This window comes from Somniosus microcephalus, chromosome 6, assembly GCF_052327205.1.
Source record: "Somniosus microcephalus isolate GS21.2 chromosome 6, FLI_Smic_1.0, whole genome shotgun sequence".
NCBI classification, from domain to species: Eukaryota; Metazoa; Chordata; class Chondrichthyes; order Squaliformes; family Somniosidae; genus Somniosus; species Somniosus microcephalus.
Window position 1 is genome coordinate 236,697,615 of NC_140992.1, and position 19,430 is coordinate 236,717,044.

The following is a 19,430-nucleotide window of genomic DNA, read 5'->3' on the forward strand; positions in this document are numbered from 1 at the left end:
TGGAGCTACTGTCCGTCATCATTTGTACCTTTCTGTGCTTTTCCTTATTGATTCTTTTCCCGTTAGTGGATTTTTTATTTTCAGATCGGCATACACGTGGAATGTGTCCCATCTTTCTGCATCGCCTGCATGCTTTTTCTTTGAACCAGCAATCCCTCTGGTCATGGTTGGATCTGTCGCAGCGATAACATCTCTTGAAACCCCGTGTCATTTCATGGGTGCCGAAGTCCTGTGGCCTTTGCTGTATATTTGCTGCTCGTATTGCACTGAAAGCCTTGTCCAGTGTTAAATCTTTTCCAGAAGATACCTTTTTTTTGTGTTTCTACACTTAGGGGATCGCAGATGAATTTGTCTTGCAGAGAATCTGCCAGTCCTGCCTCGAATTGGCAGTGTAGGGTATCAACAATCTCCTCAAAATTCTTGTCCATCGGTTCGGCTGGAGTGATTAAGTTGCGTAACAGCTTGTATGTTTCTACGCCCATTAGATCCAGAAGCACTGAAGTTTTTTTTTCATCTTCTATTCCATTTGCGGTGCAAAACACCTCCACCCTTTCTACATATGTGGTCCAATCCTCTATCTTGTTATCAAAAACATCAATATTGCCAAAGTTAGGCTCTGTTTCGTTATCAAAAGCATCAATATTGCCAGACTTAGGCATTTCAAAAAAAGATATGGCGCTTTCCACGCTTTTTTTTTTTCTCTGCAGCAACGATATGGCGCTTCCTGCGCTTTCCCGCCGCTGCTACCGATAACAACGCTGTTTTACTGTGGTTTCCGTTTATTCACTGTTGGAGACTCGTTCCCGACGGAGGTCTAAACGCTGACCTGCTTGCCGCGCCGGCCGTCTCCCGAGTGCACCCTCCCAGTCCGTTATTGCTTGCCTCCGATTTCGCTGCTTGTCTCAGCTGTAGAGCCCGCCGCTGGAGCCCCAGCCTGACGCCCAGGAAGGATTAGCGCAGTACCTGCCACCAGCTTGGCCAGCTGGTGAAACCACAGTTTCTATTACTTCCTTGAGTCTTCTGGACGCTGGAGGAATCGATGTCCTTGAGGTGCTGCCGAATTGCAGGTAAGTCCGTTTCCACTTCGTCGCCACTGTAGTGTCCGTGTGTAGATAAAGACACTGAAGACAGGAGTTGGTTCATAGGTATTTACTAAGCAAGTCTGGGGGGGGGGGGGTTCTAAAGGATATACACAATACACAGGCTTATATAGCCCAAGTGGCAATTACCGGCATTACGCACACCTGGGGCTCTTAAAGGCACATACACCACAATTGCTCTTAAAGGCACATACACCACACAAATGGCCTCCTTCTGTGCTGTATGACTAATTGTCTCCTGCAGTATAAATACTATGTCCGAGGGTTCTTGCCAGAGTTCTTTGCTTCCTTTTTGCTGTTTTCACTCCTGAAACTTTTGTTAGTTAACTTTGTGTTCATCTGTTTTTGGACGTTTAATACAGTAAAAAATGAGAAATTTGACTTCAACTTCTGTCTTAGTGTAACCTTTCTCTGTGCAAGCTGAACTTTTGTAATCTTTGTAACTTTGCTGCCAGAACAGTTTATTTTGCTTCATTGCAGTCTTGACTTCCCTAATCTATTGAGGTATTACATAAGAACATAAGAAATAGGAGCAGGCCATACGGCCCCTCAAGCCTGTTCTGCCATTCGATAAGATCATGACTGATCTTCTACCTCAACTCCACTTTCCTGCCCTATCCCTTGATTCCCTTAGTATCCAAAAATCTATTGATCTTATTCTTGAATATATTCAATGACTGAGCACCCACAGCCCTCTGGAGTACAGAATTCCAAAGATTCACAACCCCCCTGAATGAAGAAATTTCTCCTCATCGCAGTCCTAAATGGCTGACCCCTAGTTCTAGACTCTCCAGCCATGGGAAACAGCCTCTCAGCATCACCCTGTCAAGCCCTCTAAGAATTTTACACGTTTCAGTGAGATTAGCTGAAACCCAAGCACTGTTCCTTGCGGCACCCCACCAGTTACAACCTGCCAACCTGAAAATGACCCGTTTACTCTTGCTCTCTGTTTTCGTCCGTTAACCAATCCTCAATCCATGCTGATATATTGCTCCCAATCCCATGAGCCCTAATCTTGTGTAACAACCTCTGGTGTGGCACCTTATCGAATTCCTTCTAAAAATCCAATTCTACTTCATTCACTGATTTTCCCCTTATCAACCCTGTTCATTACACCCCCCAAAAAACTCATAGATTTGTCAAACATGATTTCCCCAGCAACTGAAGGCCCTGAACACTACCTTCATAATCTGCATAACAAGAGCAATTCTGGGTCAGCAAATGCTAACTTAATTTTTTGAAGTGGTCAACACATTATTATCCTTTGTTCCATGTAGTGGTATTTGTTTTATCTCCAGTAGTAAAATCTGCATCAGTTATTCTTTATTTACTGCTCTATTACTCCCAAGTAATTATGATTTGTAAGTATATTGTAAAATATACATTCCCTTTTGAGCTAACCTCAGCTTTCAGTGCTTGTCAGTTTGACTGCAGTGCCTTTAATATCTGTCCCTTTCAAGGCAACAGTTTATTTGTGTTTCATAGAATCATAGAAATTTACGGCACAGAAGGAGGCCATTCGGCCTATCGTGTCTGTGCCGGCCGAAAAAGCTATCCAGCTCTTGGACTGTAGCCTTGTAGGTTACGGCACTTCAAGTGCATATCCAAGTACTTTTTAAATGTGATGAGGGTTTCTGCCTCTACCACCCTTTCAGGCAGTGAGTTCCAGATCCCTCACCACCTTCTGGGTGAAATAATTCTCAACGCCCATCTAATCCTTCTACCAATTACTTTAAATCTATGCCCCCTGGTTATTGACCTCTGTGCTAAGGGAAATAGGTCCTTTCTATCTAGGCCCCTCATAATTTTATACACCTAATTTTAAGTCTCCCCTCCAAACAAAATAACCCCAGCCTATCCAATCTTTCCTAATAGCTAACATTCTCCAGTCCTAGCAACAACTTCGTAAATCTCCTCTGTAACCCCTCTAGTGCAATCACATCTTTCCTGTAATGTTGTGACCAGAACTGTATGCAGTACTCTACCTAGCTGTGGCCTAACCAGTGTTTCATACAGTTCAAGCATAATCTCCCTGCTCTTATATTCTGTGCCTTGGCTAATAAAGGAAGGTATCCCGTATGCTTTCTTAACCACTTTATCTACCTGTCCTGCTACTTTCAGGGATCTGTGGACATGCACTCCAAGGTCCTGCTGTTCTTCTACACGTCTCAGTATTCTACCATTTATTGTGTATTCCCTGCCTTGTAAGCCCTCCCCAAATGCATTGCCTCACACTTCTCCAGATTGAATTCCATTTGCCACTTTTCTGCCCCCCTGACCAGTCCATTGATATCTTCCTGCATTCTACAGCTTTCTTCCTCACTATCAACCACATGGCCAATTTTTGTATCATCTGCAAACTTCTTAATCATGCCCCCTATGTTGAAGTTTATATCATTGATATGTACCACAAAAAGCAAGGGACCTAGTACTGAGTCATGCGGAACCCCACTGGTAACAGCCTTCCAGTCACAAAAACACCTGTCAACTATTACCCTTTGCTTCCTGCCACTGAGCCAATTTTGGATCCACTTTCCCTTGGATCCCATGGGCTTTTACTTTCCTGACCGGTCTGCATGTGGGACCTTGTCAAAAGCCTTGCTAAAATTCATGTAGATTACATCAAACACACTGCCTTCATTGACCCTCCTGTTACCTCCTCAAAAAGTTCCATCAAGTTAGTCAGACACGACCTTCCCTTAACAAATCCATGCTGACTGCCCTTGATTAATCCGTGCCTGTCTGACTCACGAATAATACTGTCCCTCAGAATTTTTTCCAATATTTTGCCACCACCAAGGTTAGACGGACTGGCCTGTAATTACTCTGTCTGTCCTTTTCTCCCTTTTTAAACAACGGTACAACATTAGCAGTCCTCCAGTCCTCTGGCACCACACCTGTAGCCAGAAAGGTTTGGAAAATGATGGTCACTCGGAGCCTCCGCTATTTCCTCCCTTGCTTCTCTTAACAGCCTAGGATACATTTCATCCAGGCCTGGTGATTTATTTACTTTCAAAGATGCTAAACCCTTTAATATTTCCCCTCTCACTATGTTTTTCCTCATCTAATATTTCACACTCCTCCTCCTTAACTACACTGTCTGCATCGTCGCTCTCCTGTGAAGACAGACGCAAAATATTCATTAAGAACCATACCCACGTCTTCTGCCCTCACACACAGGTTACCTTTTTGGTCTCTAATAGGCCCTACTCTTTCTTTAGTTATCCTCTTGCTCTTTATGTATTTATAAAACATCTAAGGCATCTGTAGTCCAAAAAATCTTGACATTGAAGAAGCTGGGTTCATAATCAAAATGAATTATTCCCTGATTGAAACTTTTTGTACCATTTTTAAAGATTGCTCAACTGGAGATCTACTTCCTGGCACCACTGTACGATTTCAATGGGATATTGTTTGAGTTCCAGGGGTTATAGCAGTGTGAAACATCCGCGAAGCTGAGATCTTTGTGGATAGCACATTAACGAGATGGTCACACCGCAGGAAAAGCGTGCACAGGCAGACAGGAAATGGGTGACCGCCAGACAGAGTAAAAGAACTAGGAAGGTAGTGCAGGAGTTCCCTGGGTCAATCTCCCTCTCCAACAGATTTTCCGTTTTGGATACTGATGGGGGAGATGGTTTCTCAGGGGAATGCAGCAAGAGCCAAGTCCATGGCACTACGAGTGGCTCAGCTGCACAGGAGGGGAGGAAAAAGAGTGGGAGAGCAGTAGTGATAGGGAATTCTATCGTGAGGGGAACAGATAGATGTTTCTGTGGCTGCAGACGTGACTCCAGGATGGTATGTTGCCTCCCTGGTGCCAGGGTCAAGGATGTCACTGAATGGCTGCAGGGCATTCTGAAGGGGGAGGGCGAACAGTCAGAGGTCGTGGTTCACATTGGTACTAACGACATGGATAGAAAGGGATGAGGTCCTGCAACAAGAATTTAGGGAGCTAGGTAGCAGATTAAAATGCAGAACCTCAAAGGTTGTAATCCCTGGATTACTCCCGGTGCCACATGGTAGTGAATATAGGAATAGGAGGATAGAGCAGATGAATGCATGGCTAAAGAGTTGGTGCAGGAGGGAGGGCTTCGTTTCCTGGATCACTGGGTCTGTTTCTAGGGAAAGTGGGACCTGTACAAGTCGGACGGGTTGCACCTGAACCGGAACGGGACCAAAATCCTTGCGGGGAGGTTTGCTAGTACTGTTGGGGGGTTTTAAACTAACTTGGCAGGGGGATGGGATACGGAGTGGAGCTATAGTAGGGGGTGATGCATAGCCAAATATAGAGGAAAAAACAAGTCGGCCTGGAAGGCAGAGCAAATATGTAACTGCACAAGGGAGTATGGCAAGGCTGGATGGCATTTATTTTAATGCAAGGAGTCTTGCGAGGAAGGCAGATGAATTGAAGGTGTTGATGAACACATGAGTATGATATTGTTGCTCTCACAGAGACATGGTTGAGGGAGGGGCAGAACTGGCAGCTCAATGGGTATAGAATCTTCAGGCGAGACAGAGGGGGGTGTAAAAGAGGAGGGGGTGTCGCAATATTAATCAAGGAGTCAATTACTGCTGTAAGGAGGGATGATATATTAGCGGGTTCCTCTAATGAGGCCATATGGGTAGAACTTAAAAACAAAAAGGGGGCAAGCACTTTGCTGGGAGTGTACTATAGGCCCCCTAACAGTCAGGGGGAGATGGAGGAACAGATATGTAGGCAAATCTCAGAGAAATGTAGAAATAATAGGGCAATAATAGTAGGGGATTTCAACTTCTCCAATATTAACTGGGATAGTCAGAGTATGAAAGACTTAAAGGGTGCGGAATTCTTAAAGTGTATCCAGGAGAGCTTTTTGAGCCAGCATGTAGAAAGTCCTACAAGAGAGGGGGTGGTATTGGACCTAATTCTAGGGAATGTAGCTGGGCAAGTGGTAGAAGTGTCAGTAGGAGAGCATTTTGGTGACAGTGACCATAATTCAGTGAGATTTAAGGTAGTCGTGGAAAAGGACAAAGAAGGAACGGAAATAAAGGTTTTTTGGGGGAAGGCCGATTTTTAACATGATAAGGCGGGATCTGGCCAAAGTGGACTGGGATCAGCTACTTGTAGGAAAATTCACATCAGAGCAGTGGGAGTCTTTCAGAAAGGAAATAGAGAGAGTACAATGCCAACATGTTCCCATAAAGGTCAAGGGTGGGACCAACAAACCCAGGGAACCCTGGATGTCAAGGGAGATACAAGAATGGATTAGGGAAAAAAGGGCGGCTTTTGGCAGATACAAAGGACTAACACATTCTCCCCGTGTTTGCGTGGGTTTTCTCCGGGCGCTCCGGTTTCCTCCCACAGTCCAAAGATGTGCGGGTTAGGTTGATTGGCTATGATAAATTGACCCTTAGTGTTAGGGGGGATTAAATACGTGGGGTTACGGGGATAGGGTGGGATATGTGTTGGTGTAGGGGTTACGGGGATCGGGTGGGATATGTGTCGGTGCAGGCTCGATGGGCCGAAATGGCCTCTATCTGCACTGTGGGGTTTCTGTGATTTCTGTGAAAAACAGTGGAAGCCCTAGAGGATTATAAAAAGTGCAGGGGGGTACTTAAAGAAATTAGGAGAGCGAAGAGGGGGCATGAAAAAACACTGGTGGGCAAATTAAAGGAAAATCCCAAGGTGTTTTAGAAGTATATTAAGGGCAAGAGGGTAACCAGGGAAAGAGTAGGGCCCATTAGGGACCAAAGTGGCAATCTTTGTGTAGAGCCGGAAGATGTAGGTGAGGTTTTAAATGAATATTTTGCATCTGTGTTCACTATGGAGGACAATGTAGGCATAGAAATCAGGCAGGGGGATTGTGATATAATTTAACAAATTAGTATTGAGAGAGAGGAGGTACTAGCGGTTTTAGCGGGCTTGAAAGTGGATAAATCCCCAGGCCCAGATGAGACATATCCCAGGCTGCTGTGTGAGGCAAGGGAGGAGATTGCAGGGGCTCTGACACAAAGTTTCAGAACCTCTCTGGCCACAGGGGAGGTGCCAGAGGACAGCTAACGTAGTACCATTATTCAAGAAGGGTAGTAGGGTAAACCAGGGAATTACAGGCCAGTGAGCCTAACATCAGTGGTAGGGAAATTATTGGAAAAAATTCTGAGGGACAGAATTAGTCACCACTTGGAGAGGCAAGGATCAATCAAGGATAGTCAGCATGGCTTTGTCAGGGGGAGATCATGTCTAACCAATTTGATTGAATTTTTCGAGGGGGTGACTAGGTGTGTGGATGAGGGTAGTGCAGTTGATGTAGTCTCAGGATCAGAATCTCGGCCGATCATCTCGTTTGGTGAATTGCCCACTTGCTGTCTAGTGTGGGACATCTAATTTAGGGTCCTGGTTTCTTGGTCATATCCATACCCTTTAATGTGATGTGATAGACGTCACGGGTTTGGGAGGTGTTGTCAAGAAGTTTTTGCTTTTTAATTTACCAGTTTTTGTAACATTTTAAAATTTACGCTTATATACTTCTGGCATGAGTTCAAAAGCAGTGAGAATAGCTTGTTTTACTGCATCATAAGCTGCATTGCACATCAGATCTATTGAAGAAAACTCTGCTAATTTCCTCATCATTAAGTAATGGTATTACCTATCTCCCCATACTTCAATCTCCCACCTATGATGGCTTCAGTTTCCTTAAATATCACTCTACATACCAGTTATGATTTGAGTGCAATACTTTTTCTTGTGCGAAGGTCTGCTTCAACAGACCAGGCTAATCAACTTGAATCTGATAATGTTAGGGTCACGTACGCAGGTGTTCTCCATCATGGTGATCTGGTTCCATCCCAAGATCGCTGAAGATGAAGTCTAGTAAATAATTTTCCTTGGTATTCTCTAGCATGTGGTGTGATAAAATAATCATTAATAATATCCACAAATATTTCAATTCAGCCCCACTCAATACTTTTCTGTTCTCTAAGACGATTGAATGATTGGTTAATTAAAATCCTCCCATTACAGGTACAGTACCTAATTCTGTAGCCCTTTTTAATTTGTGCACAAAGTGCTCCCTCCTGGGTTAGCCCCCTAACCTGGAGGCCTATACCAGGTGTCAGTGATCAATTTAGGACCAACTACTTAAACCAGCTGTGCCCAAATTGCTTCAGCTCCTCCCTGGAGAACTGTTTTAGCCAGATATCTGGTGAGACCAGGTGGACCTGTGCTGATGCTTACCTTTATCCCAACTGAGCTCTGAGGTGAATGAACTTTTAACCAAGGGAGACCCACCTCTCGCCCCTTTATGTTGATGATCTTGTAGGGATCTGCCATATTTGGGTTGCGGCCGTTAGGCAGACACCTATTGAACTTATTGCGGGAGTTCACTGGAACAGTTAAACAATTTCAGGGCCCTAATGTTTGTGATTGGAAATAACAGGTCTCTAATCTGTCATGATCCTCTTCATTAAAATTTTGAATAAGTTTAGATTTACTCAAGTTATTTTATTCAGAGTTGGGTGTTTAATTGTCTGGGACCCCACTCAGCACGTAAACACCTCTCTCTGCAGGCTCAAATGATACTGATCTCTTCAGCTTCCACCTTGAGTTTGCACCATTGCTTTTCAATCTCCAGTTTAAGCACTTCTAACTGGTTTGCGTGGAGCCTGGTTGCTAGCGAATTCTAACTTTGTTTTGGCTTCCAGTTTGATTACTATGGTCCTAGGATTGATGTAGAACATAGTTCCAATTAGAACAAAGAGAATTCTGTGGCTGTTTGTCAAATGAAATGTAATTACCCTGTAGGTGCAGAACAAAGGAATTTCTCACCAGTGAGCATGACAAGTAATGATTGAGTACATTGCATTTATTTCTAAAATGTTAATTTTGCCTTGTGGACGAATGACATGGCCTTTCCATCAATTCTGAGCTTAGGGGCTACTGTATTGCAGTTAATTTCCATGATGTTATACAAGGACTTTGAATGATCAAAATCCTTATGGACCACTACTGGATAAAACTAAATTGTTTTGTCAACAGTTGTTCAGAGGCATGACTTGAGATTTTTCTCTAATTGGGTTTGTAGTCAAAAGTGCCACTGTAATCCTCTCTTGCAAGTTAGTGGGACTTTGGGACCCCACCTTTTTGGAAGCTGCTAGTATTTGTTGGATGAGCCACAATTTCTTCCAGTTAAACATTAGAAAGGCCAAAGCTGTCGTCTTTGGCCCCAGCCACAAACTCCGTACCCTTACCACCATTTCCACCCCCCTCAGGCACTGTATTTGGCCAAACAAGACTGTTCGTAACCTCAGCGACCTGGTCGACCCCCAGCTGAGCTTCCGACCACAAAGTTCTTCAATCCTGACTGCCATAAAATAGGCCAAGATTTTAAAACTACATTTGCCAGTGAGATTAGGTAATGATTTCTGCACAGTAAGTTTCTTTCTCACATTTGCTAATGCAGAGATCAGAGCACTACTGACTGACTGACTGACTTTTGATAGCTTTCCTACTGATTTTACCTAATTGAACTGACACATCTATTCTTTTACAATCTAAATTAGAAACTTTCAATAGAATTATACTGCAAAACTGTATAACCTTTGTGATTTTCTTGCCTGCATTTCTTTTTACACGCTTCCTAGTGGACTGCTCCAGACATTTAGAAGGGTAGGAAATGGAATGGAGGCAGGCAAGTAAAAGATTAAAATGTGCAGGGAGGAAGAGGAAGGAAAATTCTCCCTGTCCATTGGGCAAGTTCTTGAGGGCTCCAGAGATTTACTGGATTCTGGGATGTGTAATAGTAAGTTGCGTTTCTAGTGTTAACATCAGTGTTAATTTTGGGGTTCTCATCTAAGGGAGTAAAGGTTAAGTAAGCTTTAAGGCAGATAGATGAGTTTTGATACCTGGGGTAAAGCATTAACCTGTAGTTTTGTTTAAATTTAAAAAAAAAAAAATTAAAAAAAATGTTTTATGCAAGTACTGTTAACTGAACAATATTTTTTTTTTTTGCATGGTAGCCATTAGCAATAATTGTATGCCCTGGACAACAGAAGGCCCATTTTGTATGCCAGATCTTAATGGACTTAACAAGGTTTTCTCGACCTCTTTATCTATCGTTGGTTTTGGTTGGACAAGATCCAGAAGAAACTAAGAAAATAAAGCTTGTCAAAGGATGTAAGTGTACCATTTATAGCAGATTGATTCTAAGCAACTACGGGTCTTTGACGAGAAATAATACTATGCAAAATCTAATGGCTCAGATTTTGCGGTGGTAATAACGACGAAACTGTCAACATTCACTGTCATCACCCCTCTGAAACTGACCGTAGCTTCAGGATTTGCGCAAGCGCAGATAAATACAGAAATCCTGAGGTTGCAGGTAGCCATTTGCTACTCTGCCACGTGCTGAGCTGTGGAACTCCCCGTATACTGCAATCGGTGAAATCAGTTAAACTGACAAATGTAAGCTTTTCCGATCTAATATTGCTGTTAAACACCCCATAAAAAGTTAATCCTTGTTGGAATAGTTGTAACTGGGGTTGTAACTGTGTATTAACTGCTGAACAACTGTTCTGGTCCTGAAAATCTAATTTTATATTTGTGGAATGTCACATTTCTCAATTACTAGATTTTTAAAATAATTTTTATTTTTTGTAAAGTTTGTTTGTTATTTCAGCTTCTACCTTAACCCAATGTGTGTGTCCCAATCTTTATTTCGCTCTCTTGTCAATTCACTTAAAAAAAAATTTATAATCGCTGCTTTTTATTTCCTGGTTTGCTGTCTGAGAATTCTTCAAAGTAATTGGCTGGTTAGACAGCTGGATGACATCACTGCTGCAGTACGCTAGGGATCCCCTTTTGACAGCGCTACAATCAAATTAAGGTCGATAAAGCTCAGGTTTTCGCCACACAGATCGCGAGGTCTTTGTGGGCAGCTTTCTTCAAGGTCAGCGGCAAGCGCCATCGCTTCGCCACTGACCGCAAATTCCGGGCCAGTATATTCTATTTTCTGTTAGTGAGTAATTCCTTTCTATATGGACTCTTGTAATGGCATCACTTCAACTGGAGTACCATTTGGTCAACTGTAGTAATGGTCTTTTCGAGGACTTTTCTCTTCCTCCTGTGCTTTAGCCAATCTATTTGAAATTTTACACTTCCTTCTTTAGTTTCTGTCCCTTGGTCCCAATTACATTGTTTTAAAGACAATAATTGACATTTTATATCATTTTATTCAAATCAGTCTCAAAAATCCCAGTTAATTTTCCAGTGTGTTGACTTTTTGTTTAAAGGTACATGGTAGTGTAGTGTAATGTCACTGGGCTAGTAATCCAGAGGCCTGGACTAATGATCGAGACGTGAGTTCAAATCCTACCATGGCAGCTGGGGAATTTAAATTCAGTTAATTAAATAAATCTGGAATAAAAAGCTAGTATTAGTAATGGTAACCATGAAACTATTGGATTGTCGTAAAATCCCATCTGGTTCACTAATGTCCTTTCGGGAAGGAAATCTGCCGTCCTTATGTGGTCTAGCCTATATGTGACTCCAGACCCACAGCAATGTGGTTGTCTCTTAACTGCCCTCTGAAATGGCCGAGCAAGCTACTCAGTTGTAACTAACCGCTGCAAAACATAATAAGAATGAAACCGGACGGACCACCTGGCATCGACCTCAGCACCGGCTACGGACAACGTAACAGTACACCCAGCCCAGTCAACCCTGCAAAGTCCTCCTCGCCAACACCTGGGGAACTGTGCCAAAATTGGGAGAGCTGTCCCATAGACTAGTCAAGCAACAGACTGACATAGTCATACTCACAGAATCATACCTTTCAGCCAGTTTCCCAAACTCCAGGGGTGGTGGCACAGTGGTATACAGTTGGGAGGGAGTGGTCCTGGGAGTCCACAACATTGACCCCAGACCCCATGAAGTCTCATGGCTTCAGGTCAAGCATGGACAAGGAAACCTCCTGCTGATTACCACCTACCGCCCTCCCTCAGCTGATGAATCAGTACTCCTCCATGTTGAACACTACTTGGAAGAAGCACTGAGAGTAGCAAGAGCACAGAATGTACTCTGGGTGGGGGACTTCAATGTCCATCACCAAGAGTGGCTCAGTAGCACCACTACTGACCGAGCTGGCCGAGTCCTGAAGGACATAACTGCCAGTCAGCGCCTGCGACAGGTGGTGTGAGAACCAACACGAGGGAAAAAACTACTTCACCTCGTCCTCACCAATCTACCTATCGCAGATGCCATGACAGTATTGGTAGCAGTGACCACCGCACATTCATTGCGGAGACAAAATCCCGTCTTCACACCGAGGACACCCTCCATCGTGCTGTGTGGCACTACCACCGTGCTTAAATGGGATAGATTCAGAACAGATCTAGCAGCTCAAAACTGGGCATCCATGAGGCGCTGTGGGCCATCAGCAGCAGCAGAATTGTATTCCACCGGAATCTGTAACTTCATGGCCCGGCATATCACTCACTCTACCATTACCACCAAACCAGGGGACCAACCCTAGTTCAATAAGGAGTGTCGAACAGCATGCCAGGAGCAGCACCAGGTGTACCTAAAAATGAGGTGCCAACCTGGGGAAGTTGCAACACAGGACTACATGCGTGCTAAAAAGCAGAAGCAGCATGCTATAGACTGGGCTAAGCGATCGCTCAATCAACAGATCAGATCAAAGCTCTGCTGTCCTGCCACATCTCGTCATGAATGGTGGTGGACCATTAAACAGCTAACGGGAGAAGGAGGCTCCAGGAATATCCCCATCCTCAATGATGGTGGCGCCCAGCACATGAGTGCAAAAGACAAGGCTGAAGCATTTGCAACCATCTTCAGCCAGAAGTGCTGAGTGGATGATCTATATCGGCCTACTCCTGAGGTCCCCAACATCACAGAAGCCAGTCTTCAGCCAATTCAATTCACTCCGCATGATATCAAGAAACGGCTGAGTGCACTGGATACAGCAAAGGCTATGGGCCCTGACAACATCCCAGCTATCGTGCTGAAGACTTTTGCTCCAAAACTAGCCACACCTCTAGCCAAGCTGTTCCAGTACAGCTACAACACTGGCATCTATCCGACACTGGAAAACTGCCCAGGTATGTCCTGTCCACAAAAAGCAGGACAAATCCAACCCGGCCAATTACCGCCCCATAAGTCTACTCTCAATCATCAGCAAAGTGATGGAAGGTGTCATCGACAGTGCTATAAGCGGCACTTACCAAAAACCTGCTCACTGATGCCCAGTTTGGGCTCCGCCAAGACCACTGCTCCTGACCTCATTACAGCCTTAGTCCAAATATGGACAAAGGAGCTGAATTCCAGAGGTAAGGTGAGAGTGACTGCCCTTGACATCAAGGCAGCATTTGACCAAGTGTGGCATCAAGGAGCCCTAGTAAAACTGAAGTCAATGGGAATCAGTTGGGGCGGGGGGGTGGAAACGCTCCACTGGCTGGAGTCATACCTAGCACAAAGGAAGATAGTTGTGGTGGTTGGAGGTCAATCATCACAGCCCCAGGACATCCCTGCAGGAGTTCCTCAGGACAGTGTCCTAGGCCCAACCATTATCAGCTGCTTCATCAATGACCTTCCCTCCAACATAAGGTCAGAAATGGGGATGTTTGCTGATGACTGCACAGTGTTCAGCGCCATTCACAACTCCTCAGATAATGAAGCAGTCCATGCCCACATGCAACAAGACCTGGACCAGGTTCAGGCTTGGGCTGATAAGTGGCAGGTAACATTCGCGCCTTAGAAGTGTCAGGCAATGACTGTCTCCAACAAGTGAGAGTCTAACCACCTCCCCTTGACATTCAACGGCATTACTATCGCCGAATCCCCCACCATCAACATCCTGCAGGTCACCATTGACCAGAAACATAACTGGACCAACCACATAAATACTGTGGCAACAAGAGCAGGTCAGAGGCTAGGTATTCTGCGGCGAGCATCTCGTCTCGCCTGACTCCCCAAAGCCTTTCCACCATCTACAAGGCACAAGTAAGGAGTGTGATGGAATACTCTCCACTTGCCTGGATGAGTGCAGCTCCAACAACACACGAAACTCAACACCATCCAGGACAAAGCAGCCCGCTTGATTGGCACCCTATCCACCACCTTAAACATTCACTCCCTCCACCACCACCACCATCTACAAGATGCACTGCAGCAACTCGCCAAGACTTCTTCAGCAGCACCTCCCAAACCCGCGACCTCTTCCACCTAGAAGGACAAGGGCAGCAGGTGCATGGGAACACCACCACCTCCAAGTTCCCCTCCAAGTCACACACCATCCTGACTTAGAATTATATCGCCGGTCCTTCATCGTCAAAATCCTGGAACGGCCTACCCAACAGCACTGTTGGGAGTACCTTCACCACATAGACTGCAGGCTGCTCACCACCACCTTCTCGAGGGCAATTAGGGATGGGCAATAAATGCTGGCCTTGCCAGCGATGCCCACATCCCATAAATGAATAAAAAAAAGTCTACACTGTATGTAACCATTAATCTCGGCTAATAAAACGTTGTAATGTAACAAACAATTTCCCGTTATAAAGAAAAGGCCAAAGAAAAAGCATGAAATTCATAGAATGTTTGCAGATATTCTGTTTTTAATGCTTCGCCTTCTAATTGGTATTTGGCAGTGCACTCATTGCATCTAAAATAAAATAGCTAAAATTGCATTAAAATTTTTTTGTTTAAAGTGAAACTATGGCACTGATATTTACTGGGGCGAGATTTCCAAGTGTGGGGGAGGGGTTCTGGTCGGGCGTGGAGTTTTAATTCCACGGCATGCGTGTTTGTTTTTAACAGGTTCCCCGCTCGGAAGCCAGCCTGATTGTCAGGCTTGGCTCCCTGTCGGGCAGGGAATGTTGCAGAAGAGGCTGCAGCCGAGAGAGCAGGTAGGTTTCGTGCTGCTCGGGGAAGTGATTGCAAGGAGTGGGTACAGTGTGGTTTGGAGGGTCGGGGGATGATCGCAGGGGGCGTTGGAGAGAAATCGAGGGCAGAGATGCGGGGGGGGGGTCAGGGAGAGATTTTGGAGGGAGAGATGGGGGGGTCATGTGGGGGTATCGGTGATCGCACTGGGGGGGGGGTGCAATTTTCACTGGGTAGCTCGTTGGGCTGGGGGGGGAAACTCTCCTGCTCCTCCTGGCCCACAAGCAATGCTTTAAAGGCACTTAACTGATGGATCCGGCCTTCCTTGCCTCCTTTTACCTGCTGTGTCTCCTGAGGCCCGGGAAACCTGGCTGACTGTGGTTAAAAATAAAAATACTGTTAAATTGGAGGCTCCTTTAAAGGTTTCAATGACCAGCCCTTCTCCTGGAAGCGGATCAATTGCCCATCCCTTGTCCCACCTCCGTTAAAACCGGAATTGGATGGGTTCAAGGCAGGTTGGGGACCTGTTTCTAATTTTTAGCATTTTAACTTCCCATCTGTTTTTGGGGGTTAAACTTACCCCCAGATATATGAATATTGGATAACCCACTTAAGTATATTCTGCTCAGAAATATAAAATATTCTGTGGTTGGCTCTTTTTCTGTGAAGTTATTAATTCTGATCCAAATGTGCAGTTGTTTTGCTGAACTTAGTTAAATGTTTGAGGTATTTAGATGGGGAATGACAGAGATGAAAAACTTTAAAGAAAACAGATGGAGAGTTATATAACCTCAATTTGAGGCTTACAGGCTTGGTGCCAAGGCAGTAGGGAAATGAAAATGATGCTGGGAACCTGAATATGGGCATCATAGTGAGGCAAGCAGGAAGAGGTGAATAGTTTTTTAAAACAAAATATTATTCTGAATATTGAAAATACAATATAATTATTCCTATAATTTTGGCACCCTTTGTAAGTGTATTTTTCTAATGAGTAATTTAGAAAGTACTGATAGAAATTAGAGTATAGAATAATGTTTTATGTGTGTGATATATATCTTGTATGTGTGTAAAACTTTAGTTATGTACAATTTTTTGAGTTCTGTTGGACAGACTGCTGGCTAAAAAAAAAGGTAGAATCTGAATGAGACGTCTGAGTAATCTGTTGTACTTTTGTAGATTTTACCCGTTTAAAGGCTACTTATCCATATCTGTTAATATAATAATCAGTTCCTGATATAAGCATTATCTTGGTAAACTGAATTTGCTGTTAACAGAAAATTATAATCTAGTACAGGTATTACATTTCATTGAATAAGCAAAATGGTTCCAGCAGAGCAATAGATTGATTTTTGGAGTTGTATTTTGCTAAACTTTTTTAAACTAAATTTTGTACAGTTCATTTTAAATAAATTATGAACAGCTACTTAAATCACAAAACTGATGTTAGTAAACAAATCTATTGATAGCACCACATTTTAGTGATTACAAAATAATACTTTGGTCGAATATGGATTTTTCCTCATAATAACAATTATTCATGGTGCAGTACTTAATGTCTCATTGTTGCTGAAAATTTTTCAATCTTAACTTTAAAACATAAATTTAATTGCAGGTGATGTAGTTGTTACTACTCCGCACAGTCTTGTACGGGTCCTTCAAAGACACTGCCTATTTTTCATTAGACTCAGCCATTTGGTATTGGATGGAGTTGATATGCTATTTGATGAAGCAATGGATGAAGTGAGTAGTGTTTTATTCAAATAGGTAGACTATTAGTCAAAATTCTTAATGTTGATTTGATTATTTGGTTGCAGCATCATTGTTATTGAGGCTAAACTTTTACAGGTTTAAGATTTTATAATTTCCTTGTAAACCCACCAGAGGACCTGAATTAAGCAGTGTGGGGCACATGATCTAAGGATAGATTTTTTTGACTTTGTGTTTAGTAAAAAGATGTATATTAAGAGGTACATTAGTTGAAAGACCAATGTGAGAAGCCATGGAGCAGTGGGCATCTGGGTTCATGCCTGTGACTCTAGATGTTAGACATAACTGCACTCCTGATTGCAGCCTCTCCTCTGTGTAGAGGTGCTGAAGAGAAGGTAGGCACATTTCTGCAGAAAGAAAAGTTGTAGAGTGCTCCCTATATTGTGCACATCCTCTTAATTGGCACAAAGCTCCACCGTGGTTGTTTTTGGCCACTATTGGTGCATGGCTTAGAGGGACAGAAGAAAAAAATCATGGGTCCTCATTGAACATAGATGTAGACATTTCCTGCATGATGAATTTTTAACATTGGTGTGGTATTGACAGGTCATAGGCTTGTTTTCCACTGTGGAAAATGGAAATTTGGACTGCTTCTAAAATCCCGGAATAGACATCTGCCTCAGACAGTGAAGCCCTACCAGTTTTTCTGGGAAATTAAGCTCACACTGATAGGCATCTGGAATTGTAATTTCTGTTGTGATTCCGGGATTCAATCCTGCATAACTTGGTGTAGGAAATGGGATCATTATTTACTTTGGTAGGGTACGGAAGTATGCCCGGTCGGTACACATTAAAACTTGGAGGTGGGGAAGACCAAAGTATTTAAGATGGATCAGAACTGCTGCTTTCTGTTTCTCTTTAACTCACCGTCATTGACATTGTTGATGGTAGCATTTTTGACTCAGAGATTCAAAGTAAAAATGAAAGAACCAACCACTATAACAATAAAATATGCAAACTTTTTGTAACAACATATGGAGGGAATAATTTTTTTGGGCTGCGACCTTGTTTAATGAAGCAATTTGTGTATTCTGCAGTTAATAGAATGGGTCACTTCTGTTATTAAACCAGTCTTGAGCACTTTTATCCTGTTATGACTGAAGCAACTGCTTTTCCAATACGTATATTCAGGGCATCGAAGTAACTGACTATAAATAAAAACAAAAAATGCTGGAAATACTCAGCAGGTCAGGCAACATCTGTGGAGAGAGAAACAGAGTTAACGTTTCAGGTTGATGGCCTTTTGTCAGGATGGTGCTGCCTGACCTGAGTATTTCCAGCATTTTCTGTTTTTATTTCAGACTTCCAGCATCTGCAGTATTTTGCTTTTGCATAACTGACTATACATATCATTTCATTAGTCATGAGAAACCTCTACATTCAATTTGATTGTAATGCAGCCACTAGTTTTACAATCTGATTAAACCTTTCAGAAGTTAGGATCATGTCCATGCATTTCAGATCAATAACAGTTTTCCTGAATGGAGATTTTTTTGGGCTGGTATATGTTCCAACCTAGAAGGTTGTTTCATCATGTCCTACAATTCAGAATTGTACTATGATCTTGTCCACATCCTCTCTGGCATTTCTCTGACCTGTCACTTTTCACATCTTCTGAGACGGACAAAGTAAAAAGTACAAGCTCTACAATCTTGTACCAGTACAGTAATGTCAGACGAAGGATTTAGGGCCTGCTATCTTCAGTATCTGGGCAACTTGTGGATGGAATGGGGATCACGCTTTTAGTTCCCTCCGTTCTTCAGTCGGGGGGAGTGCAGCTTCTTGGTGATGGCAGCAAAATTTATGCAAATCTGCCAGGCATTTCTCAAAATCCCAGGGAGCTGGTCTACCAGATGGGAAGGTAAATGTGTAAATGAGAGCAGGAAGTTACAAAAGGTACTTGGACAGTCTAGGTGAGTGGGCAAAACTATGGAGTACTGTGCTCAGTTTTGTGTGTTGAACCTCAGGAAAGATAGTTGCATAACCTTGGTTTGTATTCCCTAGTTTTTAGAAGATTGAGGAGTGATGTAATTGAGGTAGTTAACATGATAAAATGATTTGATGGGGAAGAAGCAGAGAAACGATTTCCTCCAATGGAGGAATCCAGACCAAGGGGGCATAATCTTAAACTTGAAGCTAGGCCATTTAGGAGTAAAATCAAAAAGCACTTTTCCCCACCAAAGGTAGTAGAAATCTGAAACACTTTCTTCTTCCCTGCCCACAAAGGATGCTAGGTCAGTTGACATTTTCAAGACTGAGATCAATAAAATTTTGTTAGCTAAGGGTATCAAGTGATATGGAGCAAAAGTGGGTAAATGGTGTTGGGGTACAGCTCAGCCATGATCTAATTCAATGGTGGAGTAGGCTAAAGGGGCTGAATGGCATATTCCTGTTCCTCTGGAAGGGGATCTCAGTGGTAGACATGACTTTTGTGGCAATCCACTTTAACAAATATCTGTTTAAATTTTAGCATGGTTTCAAAAGTTGTCACTTCAATCCCTAATGTGGTTATTATATGTTAGTGGTTGACATCTCCATGCTTTGGGGGCTTATGTGCAAAAATTGGCTTGCTTCTCAATAAACCACATCCAGTATAAACAATAGCAGTTTCCAAGTCTTTTTCACCGGTAGTCATGTCTAGTTATAGAATTACATTTTGCTCCTTTAAAAAGTTGCATGTAAGTGTAACT

At 43.2% G+C, this 19,430-nt stretch overlaps 1 protein-coding gene across 1 annotated transcript in view; it reads left to right on the forward strand.

Annotated features, from left to right (window-relative positions):
• Positions 1-19,430, forward strand: part of tdrd12 (tudor domain containing 12) — a 139,787-nt gene that overhangs the window by 46,752 nt on the left and 73,605 nt on the right. The window contains exons 14-15 of the mRNA XM_085991576.1: positions 10,095-10,251; positions 16,586-16,713. Of these exons, the coding sequence (XP_085847702.1) occupies positions 10,095-10,251; positions 16,586-16,713 (285 nt within the window). The remainder of the gene's footprint in view (positions 1-10,094; positions 10,252-16,585; positions 16,714-19,430) is intronic.